Raw genomic sequence first — 18,277 nt, 5'->3', positions numbered from 1 at the left:
AATTGGAGCACTGATTTTCAGTTTCTTACCTGTGCTGCAGTATTGAAACCCAGGCTGTGTATTTCCCCTTCTTTTAACAAGGACATGACTTCCCCGCTCACGTTTTTCAACATCTGGCAAGCCAGGGGGTTTAACAACATGTGGCAGAATGGAAATGATACCACTTGGGAAGGCTATGGGCAACAACATCTTCTGGTAAAGCTGAATAACAGCTGCACTTTAAGGGCTTAATGTTTGATGCCATGGTTCATTTTGCTTATTTGTTAAGGAACCAAAACAGATCAGATATCACATTATAAAGTAAAGCTGCTTGGACACATGTGCTCATGCTGTTTGTAAGGTGCAACTTCATTTTTCTTTAAATAGTTCTGGGATTTGATATTGTGCATGTGTGAGTAATTTCACAGAAAATAATTTCCAAACTGCTGTGTCTGTATTTGTTGCCAGTGTATTATTGCTAATATGAAAGTACAAATGTCTGCGTCCTGTTAGTTCTTGACTTGCCAAATAGTTTGAGAAAGGAATCAGGTTTTGTTGCCTCTAAAGGCTGGTGTGGCTCCAATAAGAGTTTGACAAAATGATTAAAGTAGTTTGATAAATATCAAGGCTGATTTAGTGGGGATTTTAGTACACATTTTCGGATTTAAAACTGAAAAAAACAAAAAAATTAAAAAAACACCCGACCTTCCAAAACTCAGACTTAACATCAAAGTTTGGGTGTTTCTATTCAGGGATTTTTTTTGCATGATAGAAAGCCTCTCATATTTCAAATAGTGATTTGTATCGGGATTTATTCCCACTCCAATGTTAAAATTATTATTTGAAAATATCCATGTAAAATAAAGATGTTTGAGACTGGATGCCTGCTCTCACTACCACCACTAGGTGGTGCAAACTACATTTTGTAAGATTTATACTATCAGTCCTCTGGCATTTGTTCAGAGCAGAGATTATGCAATGTTTCTTTGTTTGCAGTCCAAATAAATGACACGTTTACAGAGAAGATGCAGCTGGATTCTGTATCCCATCTGCTTATTACATGTCTCTTAATGTGGTGCTAGGGCCCTAAAAAATATGCAGAGCTACTTTATAGTAGTGCACTAAGAAGCATATTTATTTAACCAAGTTATTTAAAACCTGATATTAAGGCTTAAAATCCTGAATAACTTTTGACAAAAAGTGTGCAAATGTGTTCAGATAATTTTACTTGTTCTCATGCGCAATGCAATCAACTTTTAGGGTAAATAAGTTGTAATTATGTAACATTGTCTTTGTGCTAGATTTTTTTTTAATGTGAGTTCAAGAAAAAAAATAACTTTACCACATGAAATAAACTTACAAATAGAGTCTTGAAAGCTTTTTATGACAAATGCATTAATATGCATCAGTGTATCAACACCGATATAAATGCATACAAAAGAGGAATGGCAAGGATTACAAAGATTACTAAAACATTTTTTTGAATATTCTCCATGAAGTGTTTGATATATATATAATATAATTATTCAAACAAAAAAGATAAATCATAATATATTAGTATAGAATGAGGTTGAGAAGTTCTGGGTGGTCCATGCATGCATGAAATGTTGCCATCCTCCTTGAGTGGAGGGTGAGACTTGTGGTATATAAACTCCCACTCTAAGTCTGCTCCCATTACTCTGGGTCTGGAGGGGCTAGCTAAGATATCAAGGATGAAGCTCCTTTTTGTAGCTGCCTTTGCACTCTTTGTGCTCTCTACATTTGACAAGGCTGACTCTTCAGCTTATGACAAAATAGTTGCCCACAGTCGCATCAGGGCAAGGAAAGAAGGGTAAGAGTATTAATATTTTTTCACTAGGATTTTTTTTCATTTTGCATGTAGTAGAATTGAGCCTTGGAACATCAGCAATCAGAAATTCTAATCATTTTTTCATATTTTGTTTCTTATGTATCTTTATATATATATATCTTTTGTATTGTGATGTAATATGTGTCTGTCACTGGTTCATTTATGGCACATTATTGAATATTCTACTTCTATTTTTTTACTTTATAAAGGTGCAAACCTGCAGTACTATAGTTGTTGAATTCCAATTTAAATTTGACAAACCAATTTAATATCCGGCCAGCGTGGATGTCTTTATTCATATCTGACTGTCTGGTTTCAGATGCACCAGGGATAGTTGCCAAATAATTATTCACACTTGACAGTCTGGTGTCTCACACAGCGGGGATGTTTGTTACATAGTAATTTAAATTTCCTTAGTTTCTCTAGAATGGTATTTATTTGTTTTATTTGCTGATTGATGGTATTTGTTTGTTTTACCTGCTGATTAATATTCCATCCCCTTTCCACCTTCAATTCTCTTCAGACCCAATGTCTGCGCACTCCAGCAAGTCATGGGGACCAAGAAGAAGTACTTCAGCACTTGCCGTAATTGGTACCAAGGGGCCATCTGTGGAAAGAAAGCGTGAGTGTTGTCTAATGTCTCCAACATGACGAGTTTTTTCTGCTGTTTAAAGAAAAACACTACAAGCGCAATGAATGACTAAAAGGTTTAACAGTGAATTCTGTAAATTATTGAAAATCCCGAGTGTGTACTTCTACTGCTTCTTCTTCTTCAAGGGTTTTCATGGAAACTTGAATGTTTCCATAGAGACAGACATCTGTTATCTTACTTTGAATAAAACTAGCGCTTAAAATGAAAAACACATTCATGGACGCAGCCCTAAAACCTTTGTATTGGAGAAGGTCCTATTCGATCCTATAAAATGTACATTAGGGTTTTCATAACTTAGGAAGCCTGGTGGTTGTTGAATGCCGCAGTGGTGAACCACTGATTCCAGGATATGGTGTGGCTGCAAAATGTTGACTCTGTTCATGAATGGAAAAGCGCTCAGCTCAATCATTCTCAGCAACCTCTTTTTCTCTTATTGTTCCAGCCCCCTCAGCACTTTTGTGTTTAAATATGGATCACAGCCATAGCTATTTTACAGTCTCTCTTCCTCTCTCACATGCACAAACCCACACATTCAGCTTGCCCTCTTTGCTTGCATTATGCCCAAGTCATGCTTAGCACTCTAAATAGGCTTAGCTCTTCATGATGAATGCACACTTGGCAAATGATAATGTTGGAAACAGCCAAAGAATGTTATCTGTTTCAATGGGAGTCTGACATGGACTGTAGAATCAATCAAAACAAAGCTGGGCCAAAGCTGAATTCACACGGTAAACTGGTTTACTGTTTTACACCTGTTAATGTATGCTGATGCAAGAGCTCCTGAATGCATCATTTATAATTAGTAGATTCCAGTTTGAGCCACATAAACTTATTAAATGCCAGACCGCATTGGTGGCAGAAATATTAGTTGATAAAAAAAGTGCTTAAATTACTTGGTTAATTAAAGATTAATCGATTTTTTTGTCTCATAAATAAATGATAATTTACATGGTTTTTGATTGAGGGGATGGACAAACATGGCAAAAGGCAATTAAACTTTGCACAGAATGATACAAAATAAGTGGTGTACACATACAGTATACAGTTGCTAGCATACAAACTGTATGTACATACACATTGAATAACAAATGTAAACAATGTTTTCCTAAATGCATCAGTTATCCTGACACTGAACACATTACCTTCCCCAATCAAACATATAACCTTCCCATCACCCCCCCCCCCCGCCCTCCACAAGCTCCCCAGATGTTTCCTGGCAGTTCACAAACATAATTACAAAAAACTCTGTACTGTAGCTCAATTAAAGGCGATGTATAATTGTTTCAGTCAGCATACATATGGGATAGAGAATCAGCAATAAATTTTACCTGTAGCAGAGTACTTCTTTGACACATCTTTGACAGATTCTCTGTCTGTTTTAGAGTAATCAAGAAAACAAGGTTTATTCAATATGTGTATTGGTATAACTAAATTTCTAAAAAAAAAATAGCTTGTGTGTAGGGTATACTTCAGCAAGAAATCTATCCCACTGTACCACAGAAGCAAAAGGGAAGCATTACCATCTTGAACATATAAAATAATTCTGGCCCTGTCACAAACCAAGATGATCTAATAGTGCTTGAATTGCATTTTTTACTGTAGTTTCTGGCAAGTGTTGCTGAGTCTTACTTTATGTAGCCAGCCAAGGTACTCGTATTTGTCCACTGAGGTTTTATTCAACAAATGAGAATATTACTGCTTCCAGAGCAGCTCTGTCACTACAAAAACTTTGTACAACCAAACTGCCTATTAGTGATGGGTTGAATTGGAATAAAGTCACATACAGCTTATATTATGTTAGAAACAAATTATCATCATTCTTAGTGGAACGTTTTTTTATAGAGACCAGTCAAAAGTTTCCAACGCCATGGCCAGACACAATCCCACTGTGTGGGAGAGCAATGTAGCAAGGGTTTTGCTGACTCTGCCCCAATGGGGCTTGTGTGATCTCATCCCAGTCCCACCAACTCCATTCAGCTGGAGTGCAGTTAGCCATGACCCAGAAGCCTCAGTCTGTACCCTGTCTGAATTAGTCGACATGTTTTCTCTTTTTGCTCAAACAAAAACGTTTTGCTTTTTATTTTGAGATGTTGGAATCTCACTACTGGGGTTTTCTTTTTTTTGCCTAAGAGCAACCATTCACAATTGCTCTACATGTAGCATTTTATAGTTTCCAATCATTCAATCTAATTACATCTTTCTTTGTTCCTAACCATGCCAACCATGTCACTGTTATCTATTTTGAGCTACACGTGGCACACATATGGAGCTTTCCTGGTGTACAGATTTCACATGGAAACTGCTGATGAAGAGGAACTGCTAAGCGCTGGTGCACTCCTCATCTTTAATCTTCTTTTGTGATATGTAGAAAAAGTACTGTTCACTGCCATTCACAACCGAATATAATGCTACTTGTCATAATTATTTTAATCACGTCGAGCTGATAAATGGGGGAGGAAGCAGCTTCCTTGTTAAGAGTTTTTTAATGGTAAAAACAGGGCAGTCTGCCGTAATGAACTCCTCAGCCAACTCTAAAAGCATGTGTTATAGTTTACCACTAATAGGTTCATCTGTGATGTTCTTAATGTTTTGTGGGTCTTTTTATAGTTGCATACCTGTTAGTTATTTGAGGTTTATTTATTTGTTTATTTGTTAACTTGGATCCCCATTTAGTTGCTACCAGGGTAGCAAATATTCTTCCTGGGGTCCAAACATAAAAGCCCAACATCAGCTTGCAAAATACATGAACACCCAACAACACAACCTGATACTGTACTTCTCACCCAAAACCGTAATTCCCCTCCCACCATAACTGAAATGTAAATTTCCAAATGTCTGATTTTCCAAAGAGCTGGAAACACTGATATAGTTCCAACATGTTCAGACTTGCTGACACAAGGGGGATAGTCATGTTTATATGTAGCAGCTGCACTTTGAATTTTACAATCCTCCTCAGGCTATGATGTCCAGCATGATTTACAGTAAGTGGAGAGCAGACACTGCTTCTCACTGTTTGTGCTACAGCAAATAAACATTTCTCGTTTGTTTCTAATATTTCTAATCACAATGGATATTCTCTAAAACACAAGTATTTTAATAAAAAAACTGGTGACAAATGTATGTTGTTTTTCAGATGAGTGCAACTGTTTCCAGAAAGACCACCAAACCCTTTAAATGTTCTTTGTGTCAACTATCATTTCCTAAACTCAACTGTAATTATACTGCAGTTTTTCAAGGCCAAAATCTTAATGTTTCTGAGGTTAACCTAAAGCCAAATAGAGTCCGAACTAATTGTTTAGCTTCAGAGTGGAGGTCGGGGTAATATAAATCTACTGTAATGGTAGCATAGTCCTGAGGCACACTTTCCCTTTCCATTAGGTTTTGGCCTACGCTGTATAGGATCACTTGATTTGTTTGGGTAATGAAGACGATAATGTGCAACATCTGGAAATGCAAAACACATAAAACCAATGTGGAATGATGATTCATCTCAATACACAGCAGCCCGAGAAAAACCTAGATTTCTAACACAACTATGTTGAAAGTTGCTTGTAAACAGAATTTCAGAGGATGTGCTACTTTTTTGAGATGATACCCACACTTGTCATCTGTGTGTTTCGCCTGCAGGACTGTGCTGTATGAGTGCTGCCCTGGGTACATGAAGCTGGAGGGCATGCGTGGTTGCCCTGCAGGTACAGTGGGTTTCAGTGCTAGAAGGTAGTCAGTGTATGAAGGTTAGATCAGGCCATAGCCTCCAACTGTGGAGCAGCTGTGTGCTGTTTTTGAAACTAGAAGAGGATAGTGTAACATATTGTCAACACATGTAGAGTTTTTCTTTTCTAGTCTATTATCAGAATGTAATAACTAATGCTTATTGAAAATCTCTATCTTAGTGGCCCCTATTGACAACGTGTATGGCACTTTGGGCCTGGTGAAGGCCACCTCCACCCAAAAGTACTCTGACATCTCTAAGCTAAGGTCTGAGATTGAGGGATCTGGTTCCTACACCTTCTTTGCCCCCAGCAACGAGGCCTGGGAGCTTTTGGATGAAGTGAGTCAGAGCAAATCGAAAGGCTGTGGAAGCTTTCTGTCTGTGAGGTTTTAATATCTTATTTTCCTCACCAAATAGTCAATGAGGAATGCACTGGTCAGCAATGTCAACGTTGAACTGTTCAACGCTCTGCATTATCACATGGCCAACAAACGCCTCTTGACCAAAGATCTGAAGAATGGAATGACAGTCACCTCCATGTACAATGACCTTGGTCTCCAAATTAACCATTACCCCAATGGCGTGAGTATAATCATTTAGTTTAATCATAGCTAGCCTCTTATTACTTACTAACACTTTTCAGTGGTTTAATATTGACATGTACATCATGTGCAGGTGGTGACTGTGAACTGTGCCAGGATTATCTATGGCAACCAGGTCGCCACCAATGGCGTTGTGCATGTCATTGACCGTGTCATCAGCGCTGTTGGAAACACAATCCAGGATGTCATTGAAGTTGATGATGACCTTACGACTCTGAGTGTGAGTAAACACATACAGGAATAGATGAAATCATGTAAACACCTCAAGGACAAGCATTCTGAAGTAAGCGCTTACACATGTTGCACGTTGTTAAAATAGAATACAACCATGCAAAGCAATTTGAAAATATTGCAGCTGCATATGCGAAGAAAACAGCAAAACTGGACAAAGACCGCAGACTGTGTACCTATGCATGAAATTAGAGGGACTTGCAGAATTTGCATTCATGCTTTATTTATACTTACATTAAAGATATACTATGCAGGATTTCCTTAAAAAAAAAAACAGTGTATGGACTCATACAAAACAAATCCATCAGTCATCACTCTTAACCTACTAGACGTGTGGGGCAGTGTATTTTTCTGCTTTTTCTGATTATTTGTATTTGGAACATCTGTGAGTGTGTACCCCTACCAGGCTCAGGTGAGTTCAGGGCCTTTTTTTTTTAAAAAAAGGTAGCAACCAGGTGCTAGACTTTAGGCAGCAGGCATCCAAGAGGCTGTGCCACAAAAAAAAAGAGCAAATATAGTCAAAATGCTTTTACTTTTGCTGAGGAGTGTATTGACAGTAACAGCAACTGACAATCCAAGTATACCTTTCAAATGATCTCTATAGATGATAAGTTGTTATGTCTATCTCCTGCAAATGTTTCTACTGTATTCTATTGTATATTGAAGTTCCCTGAACATAATCCTGCTGGTGAAATCACCATTTAGGATATAGCTCAAAACTCTGGACTTCTGGAGAAGCTGGGTCAGCCAGGACATTACACTCTCTTTGCTCCCACCAACGAAGCCTTTGAGAGTCTGGGCAGTGATGTGTTGGAAAGACTTCTGGGCGACAAAGAGGTCCTCAAAGGTAAACTAGACTGTTATGTGTAGAGGTTTTTCTCTGCACCAAAAGATCATTCAAGGCCATTGAAAACATTATAGCGGAGACTAAGGTTTTATGTTAACTGTTACAAACTAGAACCATATTTACATTTGTGATGAAGGTACAGGAAAAGAAATGCTGTGATTCACGGGTGGCATATTTCCTAGACTAAGTCACCCATAAAGTATTTTTTTCATGCATGTTCAACTTCTTCTAACTCAAAACAGATGACACTACATTGGATCTGGAACCTACACACATTTGGCAAGCAAAGTTGTGTCGAAGAGTCATAAAAATAAGTATCAGGTTTCAAGTCACACATGAAATTGTTGGTGGAAAGTCAAACAAAGCAACACATAATTTGACACTTTGGTAATGTTTTTGTCCATCTTTCCGAGTTACTGGTTGTAAGTCAGAATCATGTAGTAACTAATATTTTTCTCAAACATTTGCAAGAATTTTAACACTATCAACATCAATCAGAGCCAGTTAAGATGTTCAAAACCAAAGTGACTGTAAGCTCTTGAAAAATCTTAGAGAAAACAACAAAAAAGTGCAGAATTTCAACATTTTTAACAATAGCTTGTTTTGCATCAACACTGAGAGACAGGAAACAGCTGCGTTATTGAGAAAGCTGGTCACATTGGCATCAACCCAAAAAATTTTTATTAGCCCACAGCTTGCTGTATGATGTGAGATCAGACCATTTCACACAAATTTAAACAGAACTGTAACGAAATCACAAGTCGTCTCAGTCAAGGACCCAAGGGATCCAAAGGGTCTGCAGGTTCCAAGGGTGTCTTATCCTCAGCTACAGTATAACATAAAGGAGATCGTAAAACAGCACAAACAACCAACTGACTAAATACACACCCAAACCAGACTTTTTGTCTTGCTTTTTCAGCTCTTTTGAATTTCCACCTCCTGAACTCAGTCCAGTGCTCTGAAGCTATCATGACTGGTACCTCTTACGAAACCATGGAGGGCAACAACATTGAGATTGGGTGTGATGGCGAAAGCTTAACAGTCAATGGAGTCAAGATGGTGCGCAAGAAGGACATTGTCACCACCAACGGTGTCATCCATCTTATTGACCAAGTGCTCATGCCAGACTCAGGTTAGAGTCTTATCCTCTAAAAGCATACATGCCTTACTACGTAAATGCATAAATTGTGCCAGATGTTTGTTTTTCTGTAATCCACCTATTTTATGGTATTGGGATTTCTTGTGCCCTTTAAGCCAAGCAGGTGATGGAACTTGTGGGAAGTTCCCAGTCAACTTTCGGCGACATGGTGTCCGAGCTTGGCCTTTCAGCTGAAATGAGAGCAGACACTGATTATACTTTACTGGCTCCCCTCAACGTTGCCTTCAATGGTGAGTAACATACTGCTTGTTATATCATGCACGCCCCGTTTCCCCTCGCCTGTTGAGTCATAAGTAAATAGATGAGCACATACATGGAGCTTCGGGGAAATTGTGGATTTATTGGGGCACTGCAGAAGTTTTTTTGCCATCTAAGATCAAAAACCCATTCCCCCAGACAACATTCCTGGACTTCACCCAAAGGGAGTAGAGATGTTTTTTTGTCTATACCAAGAATTTGTTATTTACCGAAATTGAAAACTTTTATCTTCATAGGCATACCGTTTTTAATGGGTGCAAGGATTACACAAGTAACAGCTGGATGTAACAGGAATCTTACATTAAACTTTGATTTCTTCCATATACAATATATGATGTCTCATGATGTGTACATATATGTGGTCCACCTGCAGAACTGTGCAGCAAATCAAGTCACTTATAGCACATATGTCTTAGTCAGTATTGCACTCTAAGAACATAAGTGTCATTTCTGTTGCTTAAGCCAAAGCATTAGATGTAAATGACCATTTTTGCTGGTATATTAAACTTTTCATGGGAAATAGAAAACCATTTCTTTTCTCTACAGATGAGGTGATGTCCATGGATCAGAGGTTGCTCAAGATTATCCTGGAAAACCACATCTTAAAGAGAAAGATTGTCCTTGGGCAGTTATTCAATGGCCAGAAGCTGGAGACCATTGCAGGAAAATTTCTGAGGGTCTTCATCTATCGCACAGTGCGTCCTCTTCTCTGAATCTGAGCCCAAAAATTGTGGCTGGGTGCCATTAAACACACACTATATGCATTACCCATCTCACTTGACCATTAATCCTCATGTCTTTGTGCTGTGACATTAATCCCCTTGCTTTTAACTTTTGGATTGTTTCTGCAGGCTGTGTGCATTGAGAATTCCTGTCTGATAAGAGGAAGTAAGGAAGGAAGCAACGGGGCCCTTCATCTCATGAAGACTCTGTTGAGACCAGCAGAAAAGTCTATGTTTGAGATTCTGACAGAAAATGGAGGGTTCAAGTAAGTACAGAGAAATGCTTATTGAAAATGGACTGTGGTATTATAACGCAGCATAATACTCAAACCGCGTCTTTCTGTACCTTTCCATTAAATCCACATGGCACAGATGAGAGTGAGAAAGTGCTGATGTTGCAATATGTCAGCCCTCAGTGGTTTCTGTAACAGCCAAGTTACTGTTTTCCTCTCTCTGCTGCAGGATCTTTTTGTCTCTGATGGATGTTGCTGGCTTGACTGACCTGCTGAAACAGGAGGGAGACTTTACTCTGTTCGCCCCAAGTGATAAGGCTTTTGCTGGTTTGAGCGAGAGTGACTTTAACTTGTTGAAGAGTAGGTCCCCCAGACTCCCTTTATCTTTTAACATGCCTCAAACACTTAAGTTAATAGTTTAAAATCACAAAAAAAAAAAAAAAAAAAATGATCGTTTATGTGTTTGCCACTCCTAATTTCAGGTGACATTAATGCTCTCAGAACCATCCTTCTGTATCACATCAATAATGGTATCTTCATTGGTGGTGGTTTGGAGACTGGTGTGACAAACCTTCTCAAGTCTCTTCAGGGCAGCAACCTCAAAGTGACTTGGGGAGGTTTGTCACACCAGTCTCCAAACCACCACCAATGAAGATACCGTTATTGATGTGATACAGAAGGATGGTTCTGCACCATCAATCAAAAAAAAAAAAAAAAAAACATTACCCAGCAATTTTATATTGTCTAATTATTCCTCCTCTACATATTTTTGAACTGAAAGATATTATATATATTATATTATAAGATAATATTACTATTGTATGTGTGTATGTATTAGTCAATACACTTTATGCCTTGAGCAATTCAAGCTTCATACATTTTGTTATCTTGATGTATAAAGGTTTGGAATGTATTTCAACTGTTGGCAGTCATTATTGTGTGATAAAATCTCACCCTCAACTTTGAATCTTTGTAACCTCCGCAGGCTAATAACATGATATGCTGTAGAAGAGAGTTCATTCCTCATACAGGTTAACTTAGGTCCCTCATTTTCTTGTTTCTAATTGTTTTAACGCCCCCCTCAGACAGACAACACCATGAAAGTGAATTCTGTCCAAGTCCCTGAGTCAGATATCATGGCCACAAATGGAGTCATTCACATGGTCAACCAAGTCTTATATCCTGCAGGTACAATTTTCACCAAGTAAACCTTGTTAATATTAACTTATTTTTGTATAATCTGTCATGCGATGCACTTTCTGCATTGTTCTTGTAACTGCAGAAATGCCCAACAAGCATTAAAGCCCTGCGTTTTCTTCTAGATATCCCTGTTGGAAGCCAGGATCTCCTCATGCTGTTGAGGAGGCTCATCTCTTACATGCAAGTCAAGGTGTCATATCAGAAACTTATATAATATCATTATTATTTAAGCTGCAAGATTTATAAGTTTATGGAGGGAAGGGTGCAGTTATCTGTGTGCAGATGTTTTTTTAGTCCTTTATGGCTGCCAAAATATTATTTATGTAACCAACATATGTACAAGACAAGAACCTGCTTGAAAACCATCTGTGCAAAGCATTAAGCTAGTGGCTTTAAAACAAAACGGGCGTATCTGCTGTAACAGATTTTTTTTCTCTTTTTTTTCCAGTACATCTCAGGATTCAGATATCAGGAGATTCCCCTTACATTCATGAGTAAGTAGCAGCATTATTCTGTTTATTTCTTGTTTATTGTTTTTGCAATACAGTCCTCTTAATCTCCCAAGAGGCACTTTTCACTGTCATTAATGGCTTTATATCTCCTGTTGTTATCAGAGACGATCATCACTCGTGTGGTCCAGGAAGGTACAGTAATGATGATTACAGAGTATCATCATCATGTGATTCCTAATCATTTAAAGCCGACACATTATATTTGATTAATGAATCAGTTGCATGCAAGGAATTGGGAAAAATAGGGAGGCTCATTTCTGTTGAGCTGAAACATCAAACGATCAGTTACTGACACTTTTAATTTATCCACATAACTTCACACACATATGCAAGTACATGCAAACACATGCAAGGTCTGACAGCATTAGATAGAAAAGGGCTTTTTTTCCACTAATGACTAATTCCTGTACCAGTCAGGAATAAAATAGAAACATTTAGTAAACACAAATATAAAAGTCACACAATTAAATTAAAACAGCAGTGTATTAACTATTTACATACTAGATGACAGGTATTCTGTGATTATGAATCACATTTTTGTCAAAGCAACCTTTCTGATCCAGTGAAAGGTCCATTTGTTATGATAGACGTGCATACAAATGGAAAATTCTCTGTATCGAGGGGCAATGCTGTGCTGTAATTTCAATGTAGTGACACATCTTGTTTGCTTTTACAGTTCCCGATATAACCAAAGTGACAAGAGTTATTCAAGCAGAGCCCACTATTACCAAGGTTACCAGAGTCATTGAAGGTCAGCCCTCTGTCACCAAGGTTACCAGAGTCATTGGAGGTCAACCCTCCATCACCAAGGTCACCCAAGTCATTGAGGGTGAACCCTCTATCACCAAAGTTACCAGGGTCATTGAAGGTAAATAGTTTTTACTAAAGTTAATATGTCAGTTGCTTTATATGATTTATCGTCTTACAAATTTTTGAATGCTGTCCTCTGCAGGCCCCCAGTACTCAGTCAGCAGTGGCACCACCAACATCGCCCTGGAAGGTGAGTGAAAGTCATTTAGATTTGAACACAAAAATTTAAAGGAGCAGTGTGTAAGATTTAGGGGTATGTGGTGGAATCTAGTAGTCAGGATTGCAGACTGCAACCAGCTGAAACGTCTCCTGGCTAGAAATCCTTCAGTGTTCATTGTTTAGGAGGTTTTTACCAGGAGCCGGATAATCTACAGAGAACATCTTCTCTCTTAAACAAATGGACCTTCCAATGTAAACCAGTAAAAACACAGAATAAATCTCTCTCAGGCTACAAATCAGTGTTTTTCCAATGCAATTTGACTCTTCCCAGAAAGGCAGCTAGCTTGGCACCTGATATTGTGTGCTCACCTTTTTTCCAATTTAGACATTCAGGAAGTTTTTACCGTGAGCTGAATTTTCTGCAGAGGTCTCCTCCTCTCCAAAACAAATGGACCCAGAGATTTAAATGGGTGACAACACTGAATGACGCAGTTTCACATTAAAAAGGCAGCGTTTTTCGGACACTGCATATTGTAGAGGTGCTGCTAACTATGGTGGCCAATGCAAAAATGCGATCTAGAGCCAGTGCTTGGTTTGTCAGTTCTTGGCTACTGTAACATGTCAATGCACCATGGTGGACTCTGTGGATGAGGACCTGCTCCCTTTGGAAATATAAACAACTCATTCTAAGGTAATGGAAACACAACAGCATTTTCAAGTGATTATACAATGAAAAACACATTTATTATATACTATATTCACCCCTAAATTTTACACACGACCTTCCAGGATAATTGTAGTTGTTAGACGCATAGGGCCAATGGTTGTAGTTTGTGTAATTATAAAGAGTAAGTGTAAGTTATAAGTTAAAAGTTTTATCGCTCACTTCTCTGCACATCAGCCTCCCCTGTGGATGAATTTGTAAGATTCACATTAGTTCAAGAAATGTAAAAGTAATCCTACTTGTGTAAAAAAAAAAAAAAAATAGGAAAATAGTTCATATTCATACAGCTTCATTGATGCTAATGGGTGATTAAATAGACTTAATTTGTAATACATTTAAGCTGTTTAAACATATTCAGGTAGAATGTGAAGCTTGCTCTTGCTTCATAAGGCTAAAATAGCCAGAATATAACCAGATTATTATTTAAGGCAATCATCCAGTTTCACTTAAAGGATGTTTTCTTTTTCCTTCAGGAATTGACCTTTCAACAATCAACACCGAGGATGATGCTGAAAGACTTACCAAAATTATCCAGGGTGAGTTTTAATAGTTTGCACATCCTGGTGATGGGGAAGGTATAATACATAAACAGTGTGTGACTGATATGTTTGTTTACTTTTGTAGCAGGCGGTACGAGGAGAACCTCTCCCCGCAGAGTTATAGGTAAAGAAATTAGTTGGTGTAAAATAAATCCTGCATTTGCAATAAATGCAGTGCAGTCTGTGAGATAGTTCAGGCAGTTAACCAGAGTTTGCTGCTATGTTCACATGGCATAATCTTCTCGCTGCATCATATATGCAACACAGCCTTTTTATCATGGCAGGTGTACTCAAAGGAATAATTTGACATTTTGAGAAAAACACTAATGCTATTATTAGCTAATGCTAATTACTCACCTTTTGCTTAGAGTTAGATGAGTTATATAAAAAGATTGATACCACTCTCATATCTAAATGATGTCAGTCATCTTATCTATCCCTTGGCAAGAAAGCAAATAAGAACATTTCCCAAATTGTCAACCTATTCCTCTAAGCCGACTGTGCACTACTCACTCTTTTGCTGCCTCGCTTGCTGCGACAATATTCATGTGAAAGCTATGCTGACACTTGGTACTAATGCCACAGCAGCTGCTGTTCATGAAGCATTTCATGAGCCCCAATTCCACTGAAACATTTACAGTACTGTGCACAAGTCTTAGGCTACCATAGTTTTGTTGTTTTAGCAAAGTTGATATGGAGTTATATATCGTTATTTCTCAGTCTACTTGTAAAGATACAGAAAAAAATACAGAGAACATGTACAATGCATGAAAACACCAAAAATGTCAGAACAAAATGGCTTCATCAGACTGAAGTCAACATGTGTGAAACATTAAATTGTAAAACCATAACAAAAGGTTGCTCAGACAATCAATACTGCGCTTTGGACATGCCTTGAATGCAGTCTGGTGTGTATACACCAGAGGATTTGATTATCAATCTCATGTTCTGCACAAGAGAGTTCAAGACACACTAAGAGGATATGGAGGTCACACTACTATATATACTATATACTATATAATACTTGAAATTCTAGCCTGTTGAAGTTTTTTATTCTTAAAATATTCACGTTTTTAATACTGTATACATATTTCCTGTATGTTCTGGCTGTATGTTAGTAAAGGGACTACTGAGAAATAAATATGTATGATCATTTTAATCTTGCTAAAGTAACAGAGCTTAAGGTGGCCTCAGACTTTTGCAAAGTACTGTACCTGTAGGCTCTGAGTCCATACATCACTGTATGGGTACAGTTATTATCATCAATCCCCATTCCTGCTGTGCTGAGCTGAGCTTGGTATTTCTTTGTGGGGAATGATGAGATCAGAGCCTCGACACCAAACTTCAGTACGTATTGGCTGACTCACTCGTATTTATGGTTCTAACCTTTTTGTTTTTTTACCAGCTGGCAGCAGAAGGCGGGGAAGGGACTGAGCATGGACGGATGAAAATATCAACTTAGTAAAGGCAGAGACTGACACCACACCTGGAGGATCAATCTGGTGATTTATAAAAGGGTTACACTTAAAATGTCAGTGATTCCAGATATACTGTAAAAGGTATAATTGACCAAAATAAAACCATTCTCATAAACAATTTAATGGTGCTTTGAATGTATATCTCTTATGAGTGTGCAACGTCTGAAATGAGTTCAGTGTACGTAAACAGTGTTCAAATTAACATTTTGGCATGACATCAAAGACACAGAGCAAGTTAGGGTAGCAATAAAATCCAAGCCATTAGAGTAGCAATAAAAACATTTCAGATCTAAACTTCTCCATGACTCTGCTGGAGGTGAAAGTTTAAATAAGGATATTTTAGTAGCTGTTGGGGAAGATTTATAAATCTCAGCATGATAAAGATTGAAAAAGAAATAATGATGTGTTTTCAGATTTTTACTGTTACATTCTTTTTTTTCTGTGGCTTGTAAGGCGCTTAGGATTTCATGTAAGTCGCATTGATGCTTTTGTCATTTGGAGCGATGTATCCAACTGCAGGGTTTTTACTCATTTCTGTTTTTTTTAACATCTAATAAAGTGCAGTTTTTTGCATACATATGCCAATTTGAAAAGGGCATCTGTATTGACTGAGTAGTTTCTATTATATTTGTTGAACTTTGTTAATATTGGGTCATAAAATAGAATCTAAAATATCAAATGTCAAATCTAATTATCGTCTGCATTTTCTGTTTCCAAATATGAGGTCTTTAAATTAGGCTGTAAAGATTCTGAGTCATCCTTTTTAATGGATCAGTTATTTTTCTGTATGTTTAAGAGGGAGCATGGCAGTCCACTTTTGGAAACTTCCAAGAATACATTATCTAAAATATGAAATAAACGGGTTTAATGTGCAAGATAACTCTCCTTTTATTATTTTTTTCTATCCTTTTGTAGACAGCGTGAAAACAACTGTCAACAATAAACTTGAAAACAAATAAATTGTTCATTTTAACTTCAATATCAGTGGTTATAATTTTATTTACAGTGGGTATTATGAAATGGACAAAACTTAAGACATTGCTATATGATTATCAGAAGGATGAATCATATTTAAACTCGTGTTTGAGACAATACAGCTAGTTAAAATATTTGCCCTGAGGCTGCAGGGACATATTGTGAGCTGTTGCGTACAGGCACTTGGGCCTTGCCTCTTCTGTTATTCGGTTCATGTGTAAAACTCCTCAGTGCAGTTTATGGCTTCTTGGCTGGAGTAAAAGGGGTAAAAATCTGAGTGACTGCCAAAATACAAATACAAACTCTTGCAACATACAAAAACACTAACAAAATTTAAAAGCATTTTTTTTTGTTCATCTGTGATTTTATATTAAAAATAGTTAACTGTATGCAACAAAAGGCTTTTGGGTCAGGAAGCTAGTGCACCATCATTTGAAGAGGGGGGGTTGTTATTGTGATGCCATTAAAATGCTGCTTTTTAAAGTAAAAATAAAATGACATTTAAAGAGAATGACTATCTGTTCAGTGGACTGTGGACAACCAAAATAATAACTTGCCTGCCAACCAAACAAGAAAAAAAAAAAAAAGAAAATAGAAGGTAAAAAATAGAATGTAGCCTTAAATTCTGTACCTTGATGCATAAATGAACATATCCTCATACACTGCTGTTTCAACAAGGTGCTTGCTTATTGAACACCATACCAAAAGGGTCACTGAACATATCTGATTAAAACACAAAGCTGACAGACTTTGTTACTGAATGCATGTCACGACAACATACATTAAGTTGCTCAGTTCAGTATCTTGCTGGTATATGTAAATCTGCATGCCAAATTCTTCATATATCTTGATAAAGGAAAGGAAATATTGATGTTGCGTGGCTATTTTTCAATGTAAAGACGGAAGGAGAGGCACTGTTATGCTGGAGGTTGGCTGGGAACCAAGTCTCCATGACCAAAATGAATCATTTAACCATCTGTTTGTTTATATAATATTTTCCCCTTCGCTAAAATCCCTGATGATGTATGAACTGTATCAGTCACATTTACATCAGGCAGCAGACATTAAGTAACTATTTAAGCAAACTGCTACAGTAACATGCAAATGTTGCTACAGAAGGAGTGAATACATTCTGCAGCCAGACACACAGCAGGCAATATTTTATACATTTACAACATTGTCTGGAAATTGAGAAAACATCTGCTGGAGGGTCATATTGCTTTTCCGTTCGGTTTTGGATTTTCCACAATTTACTCAGCAGTGAACTCCCAATCAATTATTAAGTCATTTATGAGACTGCTGGTATCACCAACAACAGATTCAAATTTCACTTGATAGTTTCCACTGCTTGTCACTATCACCAACAGGCAGCTGTCTGCTCATCCTCAACTCAAACTATGCAGGCAGCAAATTCAAATACAGTATCTGTATGCCAAATGAGCTCTAACTCATCTGTCAGGCTTTTGTTGTTTGTTTTATGATAGAATTGCATTCATTTCTGTATTTAAAAAAATAGGCCAGACAGATTAGAAAAGAGTGTTCAAGAATTCAGTAATTAAATATCTGTTTTAGGCATGCAGGTGTCACCAAAGCAAATTAATAATTTAATAATCTCATCAGTCTTCAACATGCAAGA

General features: G+C 37.5%; 1 protein-coding gene across 1 annotated transcript; it reads left to right on the top strand.

The window, feature by feature from the left end:
- The first annotated feature begins 1,672 nt into the window (after nt 1–1,672).
- Nucleotides 1,673–16,541, top strand: postnb (periostin, osteoblast specific factor b). Its single transcript, XM_042486921.1, has 22 exons — nt 1,673–1,810; nt 2,352–2,450; nt 6,108–6,172; nt 6,374–6,531; nt 6,610–6,774; nt 6,868–7,014; nt 7,731–7,872; nt 8,792–9,004; nt 9,127–9,261; nt 9,836–9,984; nt 10,141–10,277; nt 10,474–10,604; nt 10,727–10,861; nt 11,334–11,432; nt 11,567–11,634; nt 11,893–11,938; nt 12,059–12,088; nt 12,633–12,824; nt 12,909–12,956; nt 14,123–14,185; nt 14,274–14,312; nt 15,594–16,541. Exons 1-22 carry the CDS (start codon nt 1,692–1,694, stop codon nt 15,620–15,622), a joined length of 2,409 nt encoding a protein of 802 aa, XP_042342855.1. The 5' UTR covers nt 1,673–1,691; the 3' UTR covers nt 15,623–16,541.
- The last annotated feature ends 1,736 nt before the right edge of the window (nt 16,542–18,277 follow it).

Source organism: Plectropomus leopardus, chromosome 5, assembly GCF_008729295.1.
Source record: "Plectropomus leopardus isolate mb chromosome 5, YSFRI_Pleo_2.0, whole genome shotgun sequence".
NCBI lineage: Eukaryota > Metazoa > Chordata > Actinopteri > Perciformes > Serranidae > Plectropomus > Plectropomus leopardus.
Note: the sequence above shows the minus strand (reverse complement) of the source record. Positions and strands in the feature narration are given on the sequence as shown.